Below are 19,923 nucleotides of genomic sequence, written 5' to 3'. Positions count from 1 at the left end.
CATTACTACCTTGAGTTTCATGCTCAACTCTGTGAGGAAATAAGAAAAAAAAGACCCACACTGTGGAGAAGCAAGTCACAGGTTCTGCATAAAGATGATACACTGGCTGACACACATTGTCTGTTGGGAGATTTCTACCAAAGTATGGAATCCCAGTGTTAAACCACCCACCTTATTTGCCTGACCTAGCACCATGTGCCTTTTACCTATTTTCTAAGGTTAAATCTGCATTAAAAGGAACAAGATTTGAGTCCACTGAAGCAGTGAAAGAAAAAGCGGCAAGCATCATCAAGGAACTCACAGAGGAAGAGCTCCAGCACTGTTTCCATCAATAAAAAATTCACATGAAGCATTGTAGGGATAGAGGAGTGGAGTATATTGAGGGTGAAAATTACTAAATATGTACGTTTTTGAAATAAAATATTTTCAGCAATGGTCTCATCATTTCATAGGCACAGCTCACATATATGCCAGTGTAATCACTTACTTCAATAAAAGTGTAATAGACAAGGCCTGTAAAATCAGTTTCATTTCAAAGCTTTCTTTGATAACTATACATAATTAAATCCAGCATTTCAGTGAAAGAGAATATTCTTCACACCCTCTCATCCCTGAAGATTTGCTAACACACACACTGATTGAACTCAGCTGCCTAATCTTATCTCTACAGTACGGGCAGTTCAATTAAAGCAAATTCTGCAGATCACTACTTACGTAACTATTTTTTGGTTGTTTGTAGGTTGTTGTCGTTGTGGTCTTCAGTCCTGAGACTGGTTTGATGCAGCTCTCCATGCTACTCTATCCTGTGCAAGTTTTTTCATCTCCCAGTACCTACTGCAACCTACATCCTTCTGAAGCTGCTTAGTGTATTCATCTCTTGGTCTCCCTCTACGATTTTTACCCTCCACGCTGCCCTCCAATACTAAATTGGTGATCCCTTGACGCCTCAGAACATGTCCTACCAACCGATCCCTTCTTCTGGTCAAGTTGTGCCACAAACTTCTCTTCTCCCCAATCCTATTCAATACTTCCTCATTAGTTATGTGATCTACCCATCTAATCTTCAGCATTCTTCTGTAGCACCACATTTCAAAAGCTTCTATTCTCTTCTTGTCCAAACTATTTATCGTCCATGTTTCACTTCCATACACGGCTACACTCCATACGAATACTTTCAGAAATGACTTCCTGACACTTAAATCAATACTGGATGTTAACAAATTTCTCTTCTTCAGAAACGCTTTCCTTGCCATTGCCAGCCTACATTTTATATCCTCTCTACTTCGACCATCATCAGTTATTTTGCTCCCCAAATAGCAAAACTCCTTTACTACTTTAAGTGTCTCATTTCCTAATCTAATTCCCTCAGCATCACCCGACTTAATTAGACTACATTCCATTATCCTTGTTTAGCTTTTGTTGATGTTCATCTTATATCCTCCTTTCAAGACACTGTCCATTCCATTCAACTGCTCTTCCAAGTCCTTTGCTGTCTCTGACAGAATTACAATGTCATCGGCGAACCTCAAAGTTTTTATTTCTTCTCCATGAATTTTAATACCAACTCCGAATTTTTCTTTAGTTTCCTTTACTGCTTGCTCAATATACAGATTGAACAACATCGGGGAGAGGCTACAACCCTGTCTTACTCCCTACCCAACCACTGCTTCCCTTTCATGTCCCTCGACTCTTATAACTGCCATCTGGTTTCTGTACAAATTGTAAATAGCCTTTCGCTCCCTGTATTTTACCCCTGCCACCTTCAGAATTTGAAAGAGAGTATTCCAGTCAACATTGTCAAAAGCTTTCTCTAAGTCTACAAATGCTAGAAACATAGGTTTGCCTTTCCTTAATCTTTCTTCTAAGATAAGTCGTAAGGTCAGTATTGCCTCACGTGTTCCAGTGTTTCTACGGAATCCAAACTGATCTTCCCCGAGGTTGGCTTCTACTAGTTTTTCCATTTGTCTGTAAAGAATTCGCGTTAGTATTTTGCAGCTGTGGCTTATTAAACTGATAGTTCGGTAATTTTCACATCTGTCAACACCTGCTTTCTTTGGGATTGGAATTATTATATTCTTCTTGAAGTCTGAGGGTATTTCGCCTCTTTCATACATCTTGCTCACCAGATGGTAGAGTTTTGTCAGGACTGGCTCTCCCACGGCCGTCAGTAGTTCCAATGGAATATTGTCTACTCCGGGGGCCTTGTTTCGACTCAGGTCTTTCAGTGCTCTGTCAAACTCTTCACGCAGTATCATATCTCCCATTTCATCTTCATCTACATCCTCTTCCATTTCCATAATATTGTCCTCAAGTACATCGCCCTTGTATAGACCCTCTATATACTCCTTCCACCATTCTGCTTTCCCTTCTTTGCTTAGAACTGGGTTTCCATCTGAGCTCTTGATATTCATACAAGTCGTTCTCTTATCTCCAAAGGTCTCTTTAAATTTTCCTGTAGGCGGTATCTATCTTACCCCTAGTGAGATAAGCCTCTACATCCTTACATTTGTCCTCTAGCCATCCCTGCTTAGCCATTTTGCACTTCCTGTCGATCTCATTTTTGAGACGTTTGTATTCCTTTTTGCCTGCTTCACTTACTGCATTTTTGTATTTTCTCCTTTCATCAATTAAATTCAATATTTCTTCTGTTACCCAAGGATTTCTACTAGCCCTCATCTTTTTACCTACTTGAACCTCTGCTGCCTTCACTACTTCATCCCTCAAAGCTATCCATTCTTCTTCTACTGTATTTATTTCCCCCATTCCTGTCAATTGCTCCCTTACGCTCTCCCTGAATCTCTGTACAACCTCTGGTTCTTTTAGTTTATCCAGGTCCCATCTCCTTTAATTCCCACCTTTTTGCAGTTTCTTCAGTTTTAATCTACAGGTCATAACCAATAGATTGTGGTCAGAGTCCACATCTGCCCCTGGAAATGTCTTACAATTTAAAACCTGGTTCCTAAATCTCTGTCTTACCATTATATAATCTATCTGATACCATTTAGTATCTCCAGGGTTCTTCCATGTATACAACCTTCTTTCATGATTCTTAAACCAAGTGTTAGTTATGATTATGTTGTGCTCTGTGCAAAATTCTACCAGGCGGCTTCCTCTTTTATTTCTTAGCCCCAATCCATATTCACCTACTATGTTTCCTTCTCTCCCTTTTCCTACACTCGAATTCCAGTCACCCATGACTATTAAATTTTCGTCTCCCTTCACTACCTGAATAATTTCTTTTATTTCATCATACATTTCTTCAATTTCTTCGTCATCTGCAGAGCTAGTTGGCATATAAACTTGTACTACTGTAGTAGGTGTGGGCTTCGTATCTATCTTGGCCACAATAATGCGTTCACTATGCTGTTTGTAGTAGCTTACCCGCATTCCTATTTTCCTATCATTATTAAACCTACTCCTGCATTACCCCTATTTGATTTTGTGTTTATAACCCTGTAGTCACCTGACCAGAAGTCTTGTTCCTCCTGCCACCGAACTTCACTAATTCCCACTATATCTAACTTTAACCTATCCATTTCCCTTTTTAAATTTTCTAACCTACCTGCCCGATTAAGGGATCTGACATTCCACGCTCCGATCCATAGAACGCCAGTTTTCTTTCTCCTGATAACGACATCCTCTTGAGTAGTCCCCGCCCGGAGATCCGAATGGGGGACTATTTTACCTCCGGAATATTTTACCCAAGAGGACGCCATCATCATGTAATCATACAGTAAAGCTGCATGCCCTCGGGAAAAATTACGGCTGTAGTTTCCCCCTTGCTTTCAGCCGTTCGCAGTACCAGCACAGCAAGGCCGTTTTGATACTGAAATTCACATGCCACATTAACATAGCACACCACTGTTTCCACTTCATCAACAGACTGAGCCATCCCCCACTCCTCTTCTAGGAATGTGTTATAGTACTGTGGGTACCAGGACATCAGGCATGTACCTCCAAAAAAACAAAACTAAATTACAAATCTTTAATTTTTTGAGATGACACAAGTTTTGACTGAAACTCATATTTACTTGTTAGGTCAGCAAACTGAGTTTTATCAGTGGAACACTTTCAAAGTGTGTTGCCCAAAACAGTATAACAATGATTATCTTACACATGAAACAGCAAGTGGATTGGCTGATTTAGATTTGCATGTAAATTTTTCCTGAAGTGAGGTCGTACTGACAGTTGAATTATCCAATGAGAAGTTGGTCGAGTGACCGATCAGGATGAGAGGAGTGGATGGGAGCAGGCGTTTGTAGAGTACTTTTGGGAGTTGCGTGATAGTTCATTACATCCACCAGAGCTCAGTCCATGACATCCACAAGGACTGGAAAATGCTGAAAGTATTTGCATTTCATGGAACATCAGTGCAAGCTCTGAAAAACAAAAGAGCATCAATGAGTGTCATGGATGTCAGGAATCAAACTTTGCAATATACAGTGGTGTGAAACCAGCAACATTTCACAGTCTGGTTTGAGTCCAGATAGCAAATTCATGTAACAACTAAACACGCATGGTTGGGTCCACTGTTGAAATACTGAGCATAAAACAGAAACAACAATTTGCCAGTATACCCAAGAAGCACATATAATGTCACTTTGGATGGTTATTTCCACAAGTGATACTCAAGTAGTCATACAACAGGCTATAAAAAGACGAGGAGAGCCCCATGTGATGGAGAGAGCATCTGGTCCCCTTTCTAAAGGGATGACTATGAGAAACAAGTGAATATGGGAAGGTACAATAGTCTCTTCCAACTGGAGATTGGTGGATGACAGCTATATCAACACTGACAGTGAGTTTGCAAGGAGGGCACCGTGTCTATGAATGAGTTAAGAAATGAAACACAAGCTTGTATTAGGGAAAGATAGGGAAGAAAACCAGCTGTTCCCTGTAAAAGAAACCATTTGTCTTGAGTGATATAGGGAAATCAAAGAAAATCTAAATCCGGATGGCAATTTCAGACACCATTCACCTGAATATCGATACTGGTTATGATGTGGGTGCAGAGGATTTAATAAATAAACACATCATGATCTGCCATGTCTCATACAATGCAGGCTTTCAAGGCTGGTATTTGTATCCTTGCTGATTTCCGTTACATGGACCCAACATTTCACCTCCTAATGATGGAGAGACAGTCAGAGGCTAGAAAGACTTCCCTTCCACTTTTCTTCTTTCTTGGGCTAAACTGCTCTAATTTTATGGGCAATCTATTTGGATCTAGTTTCTGTTAGTATGAGTCAAAGCAATTTCTGTTTTTCTCTAATCTAGTTTCTGTTAGTATGAGTCAAAGCAATTTCTGTTTTGCTCTAAGTCCCTTTCGTTTTGTCTATAGGGTGTTCTTTAGTGACAGACCACTACTTCGGTGGAAGATAGATCCAGTTGTGGTACTAAAGCATAATATAAAGCAAAAGAGAAGATAATGAAGAGCTATGAATTAAAAATTACATCAATAAGAGAATGTTGACGAATAATGATGATGGCCTTTACAAATATGACTAGAAGTGACTTAGTGAACACAGTTGGAAGTTGTCTGCCACCAGATTTCTAAATACAAAACAAACATGATATCTCAAATACTTTGGTTTTAGATGTCTAAAAATAGACAGAATATTGTTGTTTCTCATTTTGTCCATGCTACATTTCAGAGAAAATAAAGATTAAGATCATACCATGGACTCAGGCGAATGACAGCATCTTCTATGTCTTGACGAATTTCATCTGAAATGAAAAATGTCATAGTCAAAAGAAGTTTCACTCAATATCACTAACTGAAAATACATCCAAGTTTAAAGTAAGGAAACAATAACATAAAATGACTATGCAGAGAACATCACATCACAATCAGGTTGTTGTTACATAAAGTAAAAGGATACATCAAATGTTTAAAAAGAGGGTACGTAGACTGAACACTACTTACAATATGGAGAACACAGTACACAGCCATCAAGTATATGAAAAGCTGAGAATTATTGTTGCTCTGCTATTTAACTTGTATTCTTCACTTAAAGATGACAGTGGCTAAGGTCTAGATCAGGACCAGTGGTAATCACGACAGTGTTTCTCTACTGCTCATATATTGGCAACACATCAGCTTTGCTTAGCCAAAGGGATGATACATTCAAGTAACCAATGAGAGATGAGGAAAGTGCCAATAAATTTCTAGCACTAAAATTGAAACCGTTCTCTTCTTCACTGTTGTCACGGTTATTTAACTATTTCTTCCTCGAATACATCACAGATTATGAGGTTGTGATTAGTTTGAGACCTAATAGCACAGCTTAAATTGCTGTGAATGAAACAAGCAGCAATTAAATTTATAACCTACGGTGTCACAAATATTTAACTTTCTTTCCAAATGTGTCATGAATTATAACGATGTAGTTAGGTTGGGATGTAAAAGCACAAGTTAAATTAAATTAATAATCTTGGTTGTCAAAATATCTGTCCATTTCTTCCGAAATATCTTACAATTTCAGAAGTGATGTGATATATTGATGTGAGACTGTGACAAAATTCCTTCACCTCTTACTTTGAAACATGTTACATGTCTGTTCTTCTCTAATTGTTTATGTAGACCCAGTAGAGGACTCACTTTTCCCTTCTTATCATATATCAACAAGAGCACTGACAACTTTGCTGCATTTACATGTAAGTATGCTACTGCCCTGATCTAAGCTTTTACTTGAACAGTTATTACACAGCTGAGTGAGTGCAGTTGTAGGTTTGCACTACAAAAAGCAGAGGTGCAGAGGATAGAGGATGGGAGAGGCATAAATATAGACAAGAATGTTAGGAGGATATGATGAATGCCTAAAGATGATTTTGGGAAGAGTAAAGACTAATTTTCTCTCAAATACTGTTTCTGTTTACCATGTTTCAGTATACCATCAGCAAATACTAAGATATCTATTGCACAGTCCTTCCACTTCTTCTGCTCTGCATCCTTGAAGACAGGTGGTGACAGTTAGTTCTCTTGTTGGGCTCTGCTCAAAATTCAAACTAATTCCAGTTCCCTTCTTGGAATTTCCTACTGCACTTAGTTTCTTAATGTAGCTACGACATTCTTCTTGCACCACTGGTAGTTCTTTACTCTTCTTTTCTGAATTTCCCATTTTATTTACACAGTTCTACATTTACAGTACATACAGTATACGCCTATTTATTTAGAAAAAGGACACTCAGAAACATCACTGACCAAATCCCCCCCCCCCCCCCCCCACACACACGCTATCCTCCAATGTGAAACTCCATAGTTTAACAGAGGACTTCATCCTACCAACATCAACAGTTCTTAAGTGGTTAAGAGACCTCCAAACACCCCACTCCTCACTGTGACCAGCTGTAAGATGTTCTCACAAACTTGTACAGATTTCCATCAAAACAGCAAAACAGTCTTCCCTCGTTTGGAGGGAGTTTCAAAGGTTCTTCTGTTCAAATGAAACTTTTTATTGATTTTAGCCTACGGTCAGGTAGCTCATGGCCAAACAATGGGTTAACTTCAATGTTCTCAGCCTTCACACATTCTTGACTGGCAGCATCTTCTCAATAAACATCTGGAGGTACAATACCAGCAAGGTAGTAAATCTTCTTAATGGGGCCAGGTGTTAAGCAGCCTATAATCAACCTTCGAGCTTCTTTCAGAGCAGGGTCCACAATTTTGGCTTGAGATGATTTATATCAAATGGGCAGGCATACTCTGCTGCAGAATAACATAGGGCAAAGCAGTGGCTTTAAGAAGCTTCTGCTTAGCTCTCCTGTTTGTGCCTCTTAATTTTCTCAAGACATTATTCTGAGTTCTGGTTTTCTGTCTGACATTGGAGCTGTGTTGTGTGAAGTGAGAGAGAACGGTCCAGTATTACTCCTAGGAGTGAAGCAATGTTCCAAGGGGTGCCATTCAAAAATACATTCAATTTTCTTGAGGTCTCCCTGTTCCTGAATTGGGAGACAGAACAGAATTTTTGAGAGATTGGGCTTTAGTTGGTTAGACTTATAGCAGGTGCCTGCTTCTTTCAGAGCATCGCACAGAGTGAGTGCTATCTCTTCAAATTTTTCACCTTGGAAGGCCAGGACAAGGTTGGCAGCACTGAAAAAATTTTCCAAGGGAGACCTTGAGAGAGACCATTTTTCTGGATTTTCCACTTACATTGATGCCTTTAAAAATCAATTAGAAACCTACAATTCTGCAACCTAGCAAGTTTTGGATCCTTAGTGAGAGCAAACACTTTTTATAAGAGAATGCAATGGTTGACCATATTTTATGCACCACTAAGATCAATGAAAGTCACTAGTGATACATTTGTTTTCAAAGCCATCTTCAATAAATCTATGCAACAGTGCTCTTGCCTGGTCTGAAGTTGCTTGTTGTAGGATGAGCTGTTGGTCAATAGCCTGAATGGGTTGTTTGAGTAGCATTCTTTTGAATATCTTGTATAACAGACACAGATCTGTAGTTCTTGGGGTTCCTGCTGTGTTTTGCAGGCTTCGAATGGCTATTACAGCTGTTTTCTGCCATAATTACGGAATACTGACCTCCTTATGCATACATTAAAAAGCTGTCTCAATCACTCCTTAGTGGCCATGTCAAAGTACTTCATTTGTTTCACTCTAATATCATCCAAATTGGCAGCTTTCCCTAATCTGAAATGGTTTGTTGTATTGTCCAGTTCAATGATGTTAAAATCTTACATTAGATCAGATGTTTCTTCATTCCTCTCTAGAAGTAGCTTCCATACATGTCTCTGAGGTTAATCCTGATGTTTTGTTTCACCATTCATGAGAAGTTGGTGGGCAATCTGATTAACTGTTACGTCCGAATGAGTGTTGGTTACAACTGGATGTCTGCTGAGCTTCTTTAAGACTCTCCAGGCTTTCTGATGACTCTGTCACATGCCTAGTTCTCCCATTAGTATTCCCCAACTACCCTCTCTTCAAGGGCTGTTAGAGAAGTTAGGGCGTATGCTGGTCTGATAGTTTCTTCAGCCAATGGGATCTGTTCAGACTGACTGTGGTAGTCCTCTGTATATGATATTACATCTGGATTCAGACACTCAATGTCACTGGTATGACATCTGTGAGGAGCAGATTTATAGGAACTCTTAACAGCATCTATGAATGCTTGTCCTGTATCATAGGTCCAATGCAGCAGAAAATTTTGGCCCAGTCTATAAACACTATGTTTGTTACCTACTGCTTCTGAATGCACTAATTCGTAATATATGCAAGCTATTAGGTTATTCACAATCCAGTGCTGTTTAAATTGCTTGATATTAGGTCAATCTCAATCTCTTTTATCTACATCCATGTTCCATTTTCGCCCAGTTTGAGTTCCACAAATATAGAGACAACTGCCCCGAGGAGCAGCCAGGCTTTTCTGGCTGATAAGATGGTAGTGCAAGGCTCTAAACTGGGAACTACTTGCATGTGATCTGATTTCACTGTACAAACAATGAGTCTGATGCAATGAGGGAAGTATGTGGAGTACAATTATACACATGATAGCATTTTTTACTGGTGTGTGTGTGTGTGTGTGTGTGTGTGTGTGTGTGTGTGTGTGTGTGTGTACACGTCCTGCATCTGTTTGTTACTACCAAATTACTTAAATACTGGTTAAGTAACACAATAATTCATAATCTCGGGTTTAGCAGCTCTGGAAGCTATTGATCAATATTAATAATTGGAAAGAGCCATTTTTAACACCATGAAAATAAATAATTTTTCACTTCACAAAATGTCTGAGATGTATGCTCTGGACTGAATTACACAATAACATCAAAACTTAAAGTATGAAAGATAGAATAATACAATTAAATAAGAAAACAACTATGAATAATATCAAGTGAGCAAACTTATAATCAAGGTACATGGAAACAACATAAACATCAAGCCACAGGGGCACCTCAATGTACTTTATACCAGTTTCTTGTTATTCTCGAACATTATGATTGCACTGACAGACTGTCATTCTACTTCTTCTAAACCATACTTCTACTACTTCTAAACCATAATGCAGTGATTCTAAATCACTGCATTACACACAAATTAAAAAAAAAATACTGTAAAATATTCCCACACAGTTTCATTAAGTCAGAGGAATACAATACTGTGAAATACAAATCCAAACTGTGAAATACAAATCCAATCACAAAACACTTACACGTTGACTCCAGGCGGAAAAGATTGAAATTTCGGAGTAGGTAGTCATGGAGAGTGAGAAACTGCAGGTTGAGCTTTGGCAGAGCAAGACATCCTTCACCAGAGAAATACTCAGTGGGAACTATGTTTTCATTCCATATAATCTCTTCGGTAGGATACAAAGGCATCTCATTGAGTGCTTCAAGCTGTGATGCCCTCCTTTCATGCCGTGAAACCTGATAATACAAATTTTCACAATTAAACTATTAAATACTAAAGAAATTTAAATAAAAGAAAGAAAGATGTAAATAAAATTAGAGTATACACACACAAAAAATGTGACATCCCCCCTTCCCACACAGACAGAAAAGAAACAGTGACTTCATATCCAGATGAATTTTTAATACTGTAGGCGACAAAATTACCATCTTCGGTGTGTAGTACTTGCAGACTTTAAAAAAAATAAAAAAATAAAAAAAAAATGAAAATTTAAAATTTAAAAAAGTTCTAAAAAATTCCTTCTTCAACTCTACACAATGAATAACATGCTGTCTGAGTCTGATTTGAATGTTTAAGGAGACCAAAGAGAAAAGGTCATCAGTCTGTCTTATTCACTTATATCCCCCCCAACAGGTCTGCATAAATTCTGTGCAAGTGTGAGAAAGTGTTCTAAATGTTCGAATAGCGTATACATGAGGTGTAAAATGGGAACCAGCCTGGTATTCACCTACTGGGATGTGGGAAATTGCCTACAAACTCACATCCAATCTGTTTGGCACACTGACCTATCAGCATTAATCTGACAGGTGGATTCGATCCAGAACCTGCATACCTCCTCATCCTGGAAGCAGTTGCATTAAAGCTACTTGCACACCAGATGAACCAAGCCATACCACCCACAAACATGTAGCACAGAGCAGTGCAGAACTGCAGCAAATGGAGCAGAGTGTTCATAGGCGCTCAGCAATGTTCCAGTGAGCATGAGTGCATCAATAAAAATGAAAAATGAGAATTGCCATTTTTAACAAATTCCCAACTTCCAAACCAAAAAACAAAAATATCCATACATCAGCATTTACATTATGAATCATCTGGTCATTGGTATTCCTTGATGTCATGGTTCGCTCAGAAGACACTCTGCCACCTCCAATCACTTTGCACATCATTATGCCAATTACTGCTTTAACATTCTTGGGATAGCACAAGCTCATGCAGAGTATCTCAGACAAAAATCATAAAACATATGAAGAAAGACTTGCTCTTTAATAAATCTTCTTACAAAATAATTAAACTTTTTAACTTCTGTATGATCTTTCCAAATAAACAAATGAGCAGATCTGCTAAGGTTGTTCATTTATATTCAAAATTGGTACGAGATATCACCCTCAATCAATGAAATGACTTATTTTCAAAAATTTTGCCACAAAACAGCTTGGAAATCTTGTAACCTCACACATGTAACTTATTCATTGCAGTGCAGAACGATGCAGTTTAATCATCCACAACACCCGCTTTGTTCTGCACAGTGCCGAACTCCTTTCCTTGGTTTGGTGCAACACAGCTGTACAGCTTAACATGTATAGCTTAACATGTATAGCTAACTGGGCACGTGCATATAGTCTTTATAAAATTACTTTTATTACAGTTGCATTCACAACACATTTATGCATAGTATTACCAATTTCAACAGAGTCCTGCCATCTTTTAGTGCAATTTTTCCCATCTCTCTTAATTTGTTTAATTAAATTATTTAATAGCTTGTAATGTACACATATGGATTAGATCCAAGTACAATTTTTTTATAATTTTTTTTCAATCCATTAGGCAATCTGTTATAGCAACTGTATATAGAATATTTTAATTAAAAAGTCTTGGTTACAATGCATTTTTAATAAAAGGATAAGTTGCAACCAACACAATTTTTAATTCAAGTAACATATTTGTTATTAAATATGCACTCAGATACAATTTTTAATTGTCATAGGTACATCATTATAAATACAACAATACTACACATAAACACACATACTGAATCTACTACATTACATCTGCCTACACACATTCAACTTTATAACACTGTACTCCTATTTCCTACTTTTTGCATTTACTGTATTTCCACAAACTAAACAGAAAGGACTTTCTATACCACCTAATCCTGTAATAAGTGAATGTATGACAATTCAGAATCAATGCCATGAAATCAACAAATAAAAACTGTACAGCTACAAAGGCAGAATAGTGTTATTAACCAAACTTATACCACGTTCACAGAGAGAGAAAACAACCTATTAAACAAAGAGCTGAAATATAATTTACAGCCAGAACTCAAACCCAAAATTATAAAAGATATCATTTTTGCCACAAAAAATGCTGCAGATATAGCAAAAATAAGCAATAACAAAACAACAGTTAGTATGAGAGCTATAATCACTGACCAAACAAGAAGCACGTTTCAACACTCACTAAGATGATGAACACTGTCCACTCCCCAAGACCTGTGGCTAAGGCACTTTAAAATTAGGTCATTTACATGTGATAACCACGACAGCTTGGAAGTATAAGTGAGGCCCAGAAGCCTCAGCAAGTCTTTAAACTATAGAATGGTGTGTCTCACATATAAGTCATGAGTCATGCAAGTTAAAATTATGGGAATGATTAAAATGTATGTGCACCCACGCACTCCCCCCCCCCCCCCCCCCCCCTCCCCGCACACACACTTACCTGCGGAAAACATAAAACCCATATTTGCAGCCCATTCCTCCCACCTTCTCATTGTAAGGTGTAACTGACAAGTTGCTGTAGCAATGTTTGAGGAGAAACAGAAAATGGCAAAAGCATCCACAAATATGGAGCATTGCACAGGACTCCTTATCACAGGCATTATACTGTTAGCATCAGTGCCAAAGACTGTGACACTTAAAACACTTCCGTGGGGAACACCAATCTCCTGCTCAAAACTATATGACAGCAAGTTACCAACTTGCTACCAAAAAAAGCATTGAGATAAAAAAGACAAAATGAATATGGGGAGGCAGCCATGAAAGCCCTACTGATGAAGCTGTGCAAAAGTATTGTGACTCCTTGTAGGGTAGTATGGCTTATTTATGTCAAATAATTTCCAAATACATTGCTGTCTACATACAAAAGCCTGCTGGATAGCCATCTCTAGGAGGGTCAGGTTGTCAATAGTGGACTGACATTTTCTGGATCCACACTGAGAGCAGCTAAGGAGCTGTCTGGTCTCTAATATCCAAACCTGTCAACAATTTACCATTTGCTTCAAGGTCTTTCCCAGCTCATTAAAGCAACACTTTGGTAACTACTGGGACATGTCCTTTCCTGGTTTGAGTAAGCTATCAAAATTGCCTCCTCCTATGAGGGGAAACAATCCTGTCTGCCACACTGAATTACAACATTCAAGGACGATTTTCTTTGACGCTGCTTGCAAGTGTTGTACCATACTGCACTGGATTTGGTCATAAAAGAGCAAAGTAACACAAGTATGAGATTGCGGAAAGAAGCTTTCGCATGGAGAAAGGTCAGTAGTAAGACATAATTGTTGGACCTGAAATCCAACTAGCCGTCCTCTATGGTTATAAGGTAGTGGCGGAACACTGGATCCTAGCTGGCATGGCAGCAGTCACCAAAAAACGCTCTGTAATTGACTGGGCGATATTTCTGGGCGTTGTCTGAATACACCCCTACTTCAGCACTGTTGCTGTAGTTAAACAACTGCATGCTCCAGAAATCCTGCTAATGAATTTCCATGCTTTTGCAGAACAAGTGGAGCGACTGATAAGAGTTCAGGAACATGGGTCATAACCTTGTCCTGTTCTCCTTGATTCTGCATAGAGCATTGACTCTCTTGACTCAAAATGCTGTGAGTTTTTCTACTGTTAGGTGACACTTAAACCATCACATAATTATACACCTGCCCTGCATTGCTGAGTGCCAGGAATCAGTCCACTAAGGTAAAGGCTGCCTTTTAAGATAATCTGAGGACTTCAGGATGGATAAACCAGCAGCATGGTAGTTCAGAACATGTGATGTGGTCCAACAATTCCTAGATGCTGCTGTGGTGTTAAAACACAGCCAGCTAGCTGAACAGCATCCATTTAGCGCTGCTGATCATCCATTTAGGTGGCTTTCTTTCCATGAATGCTCCATCCTGTAGGTGAATCCAGAGTGGGAAATGGTCACTGGAATGAAGGTTATCACTGAGTAATCACTGAGTACAGTCTGCAAAGGCTGGAGAGCAGAAAGAGAGGTCCATGGACAAGAATGGCCCAGTAGCAGCAGAGAAATGAGTGGGTTTCCCCTTGCTGGGGATTCGCAACTCCTGAGACACAATGATGCACTCTAAAACTTAGCCCCTGTGTAGTTTGAGGGCCCCATAATACATTATGGAAATTGTCATCTCCCATTAGGAGAAACGGCCAGGGGAGTTGGTCCAGGTAATATGTTACAGCCTAAGACTGTATCAAGTCCTGTGGCGGTAAATACAAAGAACATACATTGATCTTAGTGCCCACAGACACAGACCACTGCTTGTAGGTTAGTAACCAAGAAAAATTAAGGGTATAGTCACAAAGCATAGGAGCACAGTAGGTTTAAAATGTATTTCCTGTAAACAAAAGCACAGGGGACATTCCTGTGGTGGTATTTTTAGTTCCTCCATACACTTCCTGAACCTGTTGAAGTTCCACTGTAGTATGGGAGTCATTTCTCAGTGAGGTTTTTCTTTCACCCTGTCTCTTCAACAGGCTGGGGATCCTGTGGCAGATGTGGGCTTAGTCTAGTGGCTAGATAGTTGCCCCTGGTAGATTTCATATTTCATTCTCTCCTAAAACAAATCATTAGAAACATAAGAAAAAACAAGGTCTACATGGTCTAATGGTTTACGACCTATCTTCCTCTGTGGCTAACACTTCCCATAAGGTTGGTTTGCCAGAGGAGGCATTGCAGGAAGTGATAATGGCAGTGTTTGTTTACTAAAGTTTGCCTTCTATGCAGCCAACAGCTCTAAAATGTCAGCAGCTGTGATGTTCGACACTAGCAACCTCCATTTGTGTAGAGGGCCTGGCTTTTGGAACATCCTTTTTAAGAACTGAGGTGGGTGAAATAGTAAAGGGGTGGGCTGCATTGCAATATAGATCTTTTTGACCTCACCATAAGGGATACGCTTCAATGTTTTGAGCATCTCTATCTTCCTTTACTCGCAGTAAATGCTGGAGTCTCTATTCCAGACAGGGTGATCCCCAGAACAGCTACCACACTTCAGAAGAGATGGGCAAACATCACCTTCGCGTGCAATCTTACCACAGCTGCTGCAAGTGGCTTGTGCCTTACACACTGTGGTAGTGTGCCCAAAGTGCTGACATTTAAAACCAAGCATTTGGATTAGGACATACAGCTACACATTCAAGCAAAAGAAACCTGCCTCAATTTTCTCTGGAAGTCTTGGGTTACTGGAAGTACAAATACAGGAATCTGATTTGACCAGTCCACTACCTACCCATTTCATTACATTTTGCAAACATTCTTGAGCCCACTTATCTTTCAATTCCTCTTTGGAAATATCAGTAATCTCTCTGCACAACACAACACGTTTTCTGTAGTTACAGTGTTGTGTAACTATGTTTTGATTGTATATTCCCTGAGGTATTTAGATTTCTGGAAGTTCGAAGCTTGTTGGGAACTAGAAGTTTCAACCAACAGTGTCCCATTTCTCATGGGCTTCACATATTTTAAAGTGCCAGCCATGCCTTTTAAACCCTTCCCAGTGAGAAAGGTGAAACTTTCTTAAAGTTGCCCTCTTTCCATTTAACTACTAAAAACACATTCTGCACAGTAGTTTGTGTTCTGTTACTACAAATGGAAGAATTTTGAATAATCCCTGTGTCAGGAGGACTGGCTACATGAATCATCTGGTCAAGCTGGATGTTGATGCCCACCAGCAGTACATCCACTCAGCTGGTGGTTGAAAGGGATAAGCTTGAGTATTGCATCTCAGTCCCATGAGCAATTAGTGAAATAAGGGTCAATCCAGACAGAGTCCCACATGACTGTATAAGCCATATAAAACAACGACTGTTCCACCACAATAGCCACACATCTCATCAGTGTGCAGCACATTGAAATTGAGGGTTCTTTTTACAGATGTTTTTACCATCCTCATGAAGCGGGCAGTCAAACCAAGGTCCCCATTTTCTGTGACACACAACATTAGACCACCATGGCACTGTGGTCATTGGGGCATGCCCACAGTTTACAATTAAAGAGGGCTGGCAGTGATCACCAGTCTTCAGTTAAGAATACCCCAGTTTGGAAGCTCGTACCCAGCAAACGAATGCTGAGCTCCTCAATGCGCTCAGAATTTACAAGAGCCCAGGTGAGACGTGGCTTTATTGAAAAATTTTACACAGATAAAAAGAGTTCACCCTGAATGCTAATGATATATTAGTAATGGAAGGTGAAACAGAAAATCCTGCAAGAGTCTTACACAATGAGAGACACTACAGTTAAATGATACTGCCAATTCCCTAATTAGTTTCAGAATAAGAATACTATTATAAATTAATAACTGTGTCCAACAAATGACTAGTTATGAAAGAAGATTTGATAGTATAGAATTATTTTTTTTTTAATGAGATCTGTCCCGTGTGGAGTTGCTAGTCTCCCATTGGGCGCCTCCCCAGGTGGCGGATTGGGGAATGTTCACCAGATGTGGTGGACACTGGGCAAATAAAATAGCCGGGGCAGACCAAAACTAGCAAAACAACAAGTGCTGCCTTGCAGTTGGGAGTTGGGTCTCCAAAGGCTAAGGGAAGAAAACCCTGATTAAAAATCACCCATCCCCCAGTACGGGTTGGATGCAGGGTTGATAGCACACTCTGTAAAAAACAATTGTTGTGAAACTTCTACAAGTACAGTCGGACGGATGAAGGAAGATGGACTTGGCATGGAAAAGGACAAAGAGGATGGAATACAAGTAAATGAAGGAGGGAAAATAAGGAAGAAGAGAAGTATAAGGTGTAGATCAGATCTATATATTGGTACTTGGAATGTGAGATCCCTATATCGCCCAGGAGTACTGAAAGTAATGCTGGATCAAATAATGAATCTGAAGCAAAGTATAATAGCACTACAAGAAATTAGATGGACAGGGAGTGGAGTTTTAGAAAAGAAAGAGGGGAATATACGAGGTGCATTCAAGTTCTAAGGCCTCCGATTTTTTTTCTCCGGACTGAAAAGAGATAGAAACTTGCACATTGTTTTAAAATGAGGCCGCGTTCATTGTCAATATGTCCCAGAGATGGCAGCACCGTACAGCAAATGGAATTTTACTGCCAGCAGCGAGAATGAGAACTGTTTAAAATACTTAAAATGGCGACGTTTTCCTTACTTGAACAGCATGCAATCATTCGTTTTCTGAATTTGCGTGGTGTGAAACCAATTGAAATTCATCGACAGTTGAAGGAGACATGTGGTGATGGAGTTATGGATGTGTCAAAAGTGCGTTCGTGCAGTTTAATGAAGGCAGAACATCGTGTGACAACAAACCGAAACAACTTTGGGCTCGCACAAGCCGGTCTGACGACATGATCGAGAAAGTGGAGAGAATTGTTTTGGGGGATCGCCGAATGACTGTTGAACAGATCGCCTCCAGAGTTGGCATTTCTGTGGGTTCTGTGCACACAATCCTGCATGACGACCTGAAAATGCGAAAAGTGTCATCCAGATGGGTGCCACGAATGCTGACGGACGACCACATGGCTGCCTGTGTGGCATGTTGCCAAGCAATGTTGACGCGCAACGACAGCATGAATGGGACTTTCTTTTCGTCGGTTGTGACAATGGATGAGACGTGGATGCCATTTTTCAATCCAGAAACAAAGCGCCAGTCAGCTCAATGGAAGCACACAGATTCACCGCCACCAAAAAAATTTCGGCTAACCGCCAGTGCTGGAAAAATGATGGTGTCCACGTTCTGGGACAGCGAGGGTGTAATCTTTACCCATTGCGTTCCAAAGGGCACTACGGTAACAGGTGCATCCTACGAAAATGTTTTGAAGAACAAATTCCTTCCTGCACTGCAACAAAAACATCCGGGAAGGGCTGCGCGTGTGCTGTTTCACCAAGACAACGCACCCGCACATCGAGCTAACGTTACGCAACAGTTTCTTCGTGATAACAACTTTGAAGTGATTCCTCACGCTCTCTACTCACCTGACCTGGCTCCTAGTGACTTTTGGATTTTTCCAACAATGAAAGACACTCTCCATGGCCGCACATTCACCAGCCGTGCTGCTATTGCCTCAGCGATTTTCCAGTGGTCAAAACAGACTCCTAAAGAAGCCTTCGCCACTGCCATGGAATCGTGGCATCAGCGTTGTGAAAAATGTGTACGTGTGCAGGGCGATTACGTCGAGAAGTAACGCCAGTTTCATCGATTTCAGGTGAGTAGTTAATTAGAAAAAAAATTGGAGGCCTTAGAACTTGAATGCACCTCGTATTCTATAGCTGCAGCGAAAGAAATCATGAGCTGGGGACAGGATTTGTTGTACACCATCAATTAAAGCATTTGGTAATAGGGTTTACATCCATTAGTCCAAGATTGTCAACACTCAGGATAAAGGGGAAATTCTTTAACTATTCCATAATTAATGCCCATGCACCAACAGAAGAATCCAAAGAAGAAGAGAAAGAACTATTCTATGAATCTTTGGAAAGAGTATATGATGAGTGCCCGGGGCATGATATTAAAATAATAGCCGGAGACCTAAATGCTCAGGTGGGGAAAGAACACATTTATAGACTGATAATTGGCCCCCACAGCAAACATGCAACAAGTAATGAGAACGGAACAAGGCTTATACTGTTTGCAGCATTGAGAAATGTGGTAACAGGATCAACACTGTTCCCACATAAACAAATACATAAGGGAACATGGAGCTCACCGGATGGAAACACAGTAAACCAAGCTGACCACGTGTTGATAGATTCGAGACACAAATCAGACCTATTGGATGTGAGGAGTCTCAGAAGCCCAAACATAGATACAGATCATTTTCTGGTATGGGCACGGGTGAGAGCAAGGATATCTAATGCAGTGAAAGGAGTCCGACCCAGGGCACATGAATATAACAGAGCAACTTTATAATCAGTGGAAGTTAGAGAACAGTATCAGGAGAAGATAATTCGGATTCTGGAAAACGTTGGAGAATATAACAATATCAAAGATCAGTGGGAAGCAATAAAAAAAGACAGTGGAGACATCGGCAGGAGAGACACTTGGAATTGGGACAAGACAAGTAAGACCATCATGGTTTCACACTGAATGCGAAATAGTAACTGAAGAAAAGAACAAAGCATATAGAAGGACACTGTGATCACACTGTACAAGGAGGATAGTAGAAGAATACAAAGAAAAATGGAGGATTGAAAAGAGAACTCACCAAAGAAAAAAAGAGAGGATGGAAGAAAGCAAGAGTCAAAGAAATGCAGCTCATGAGAAGCAAAAATGAAATAAGAAAATTCTATAGAGAGGTGAATGTGGCACAGAACCCTTTTGGTAATAAAACAAGCTTAATAAAAGATGAGACAGGGAATATAGTAAGTGAAGAAAAGGGAATACGCGAAAGATGGCGCTGGTATTTTGACAGTCTCCTCAACCCTAGAATAAAATCAGTGCAGATACTGGCCTACAAGGATGGCATAGATATCATAGCAAGAATCCAAAAAGCAATGGAAGAGACATTTACAGCTCTCGAACAGGCTAGT

At 39.8% G+C, this 19,923-nt stretch overlaps 1 protein-coding gene across 1 annotated transcript in view; it reads right to left on the bottom strand.

The window, feature by feature from the left end:
- LOC124805223 (RNA helicase aquarius) overlaps positions 1 to 19,923 on the bottom strand; it is a 380,133-nt gene that overhangs the window by 182,622 nt on the left and 177,588 nt on the right. The window contains exons 10-11 of the mRNA XM_047265726.1: positions 10,163 to 10,376; positions 5,679 to 5,727 (exon numbers count right to left, since the gene is read on the bottom strand). Coding sequence (XP_047121682.1) covers positions 5,679 to 5,727; positions 10,163 to 10,376 — 263 coding nt within the window. The remainder of the gene's footprint in view (positions 1 to 5,678; positions 5,728 to 10,162; positions 10,377 to 19,923) is intronic.

This window comes from Schistocerca piceifrons, chromosome 1, assembly GCF_021461385.2.
Source record: "Schistocerca piceifrons isolate TAMUIC-IGC-003096 chromosome 1, iqSchPice1.1, whole genome shotgun sequence".
Lineage (NCBI taxonomy): Eukaryota > Metazoa > Arthropoda > Insecta > Orthoptera > Acrididae > Schistocerca > Schistocerca piceifrons.
This window is presented reverse-complemented; position numbering and strand designations above follow the sequence as displayed.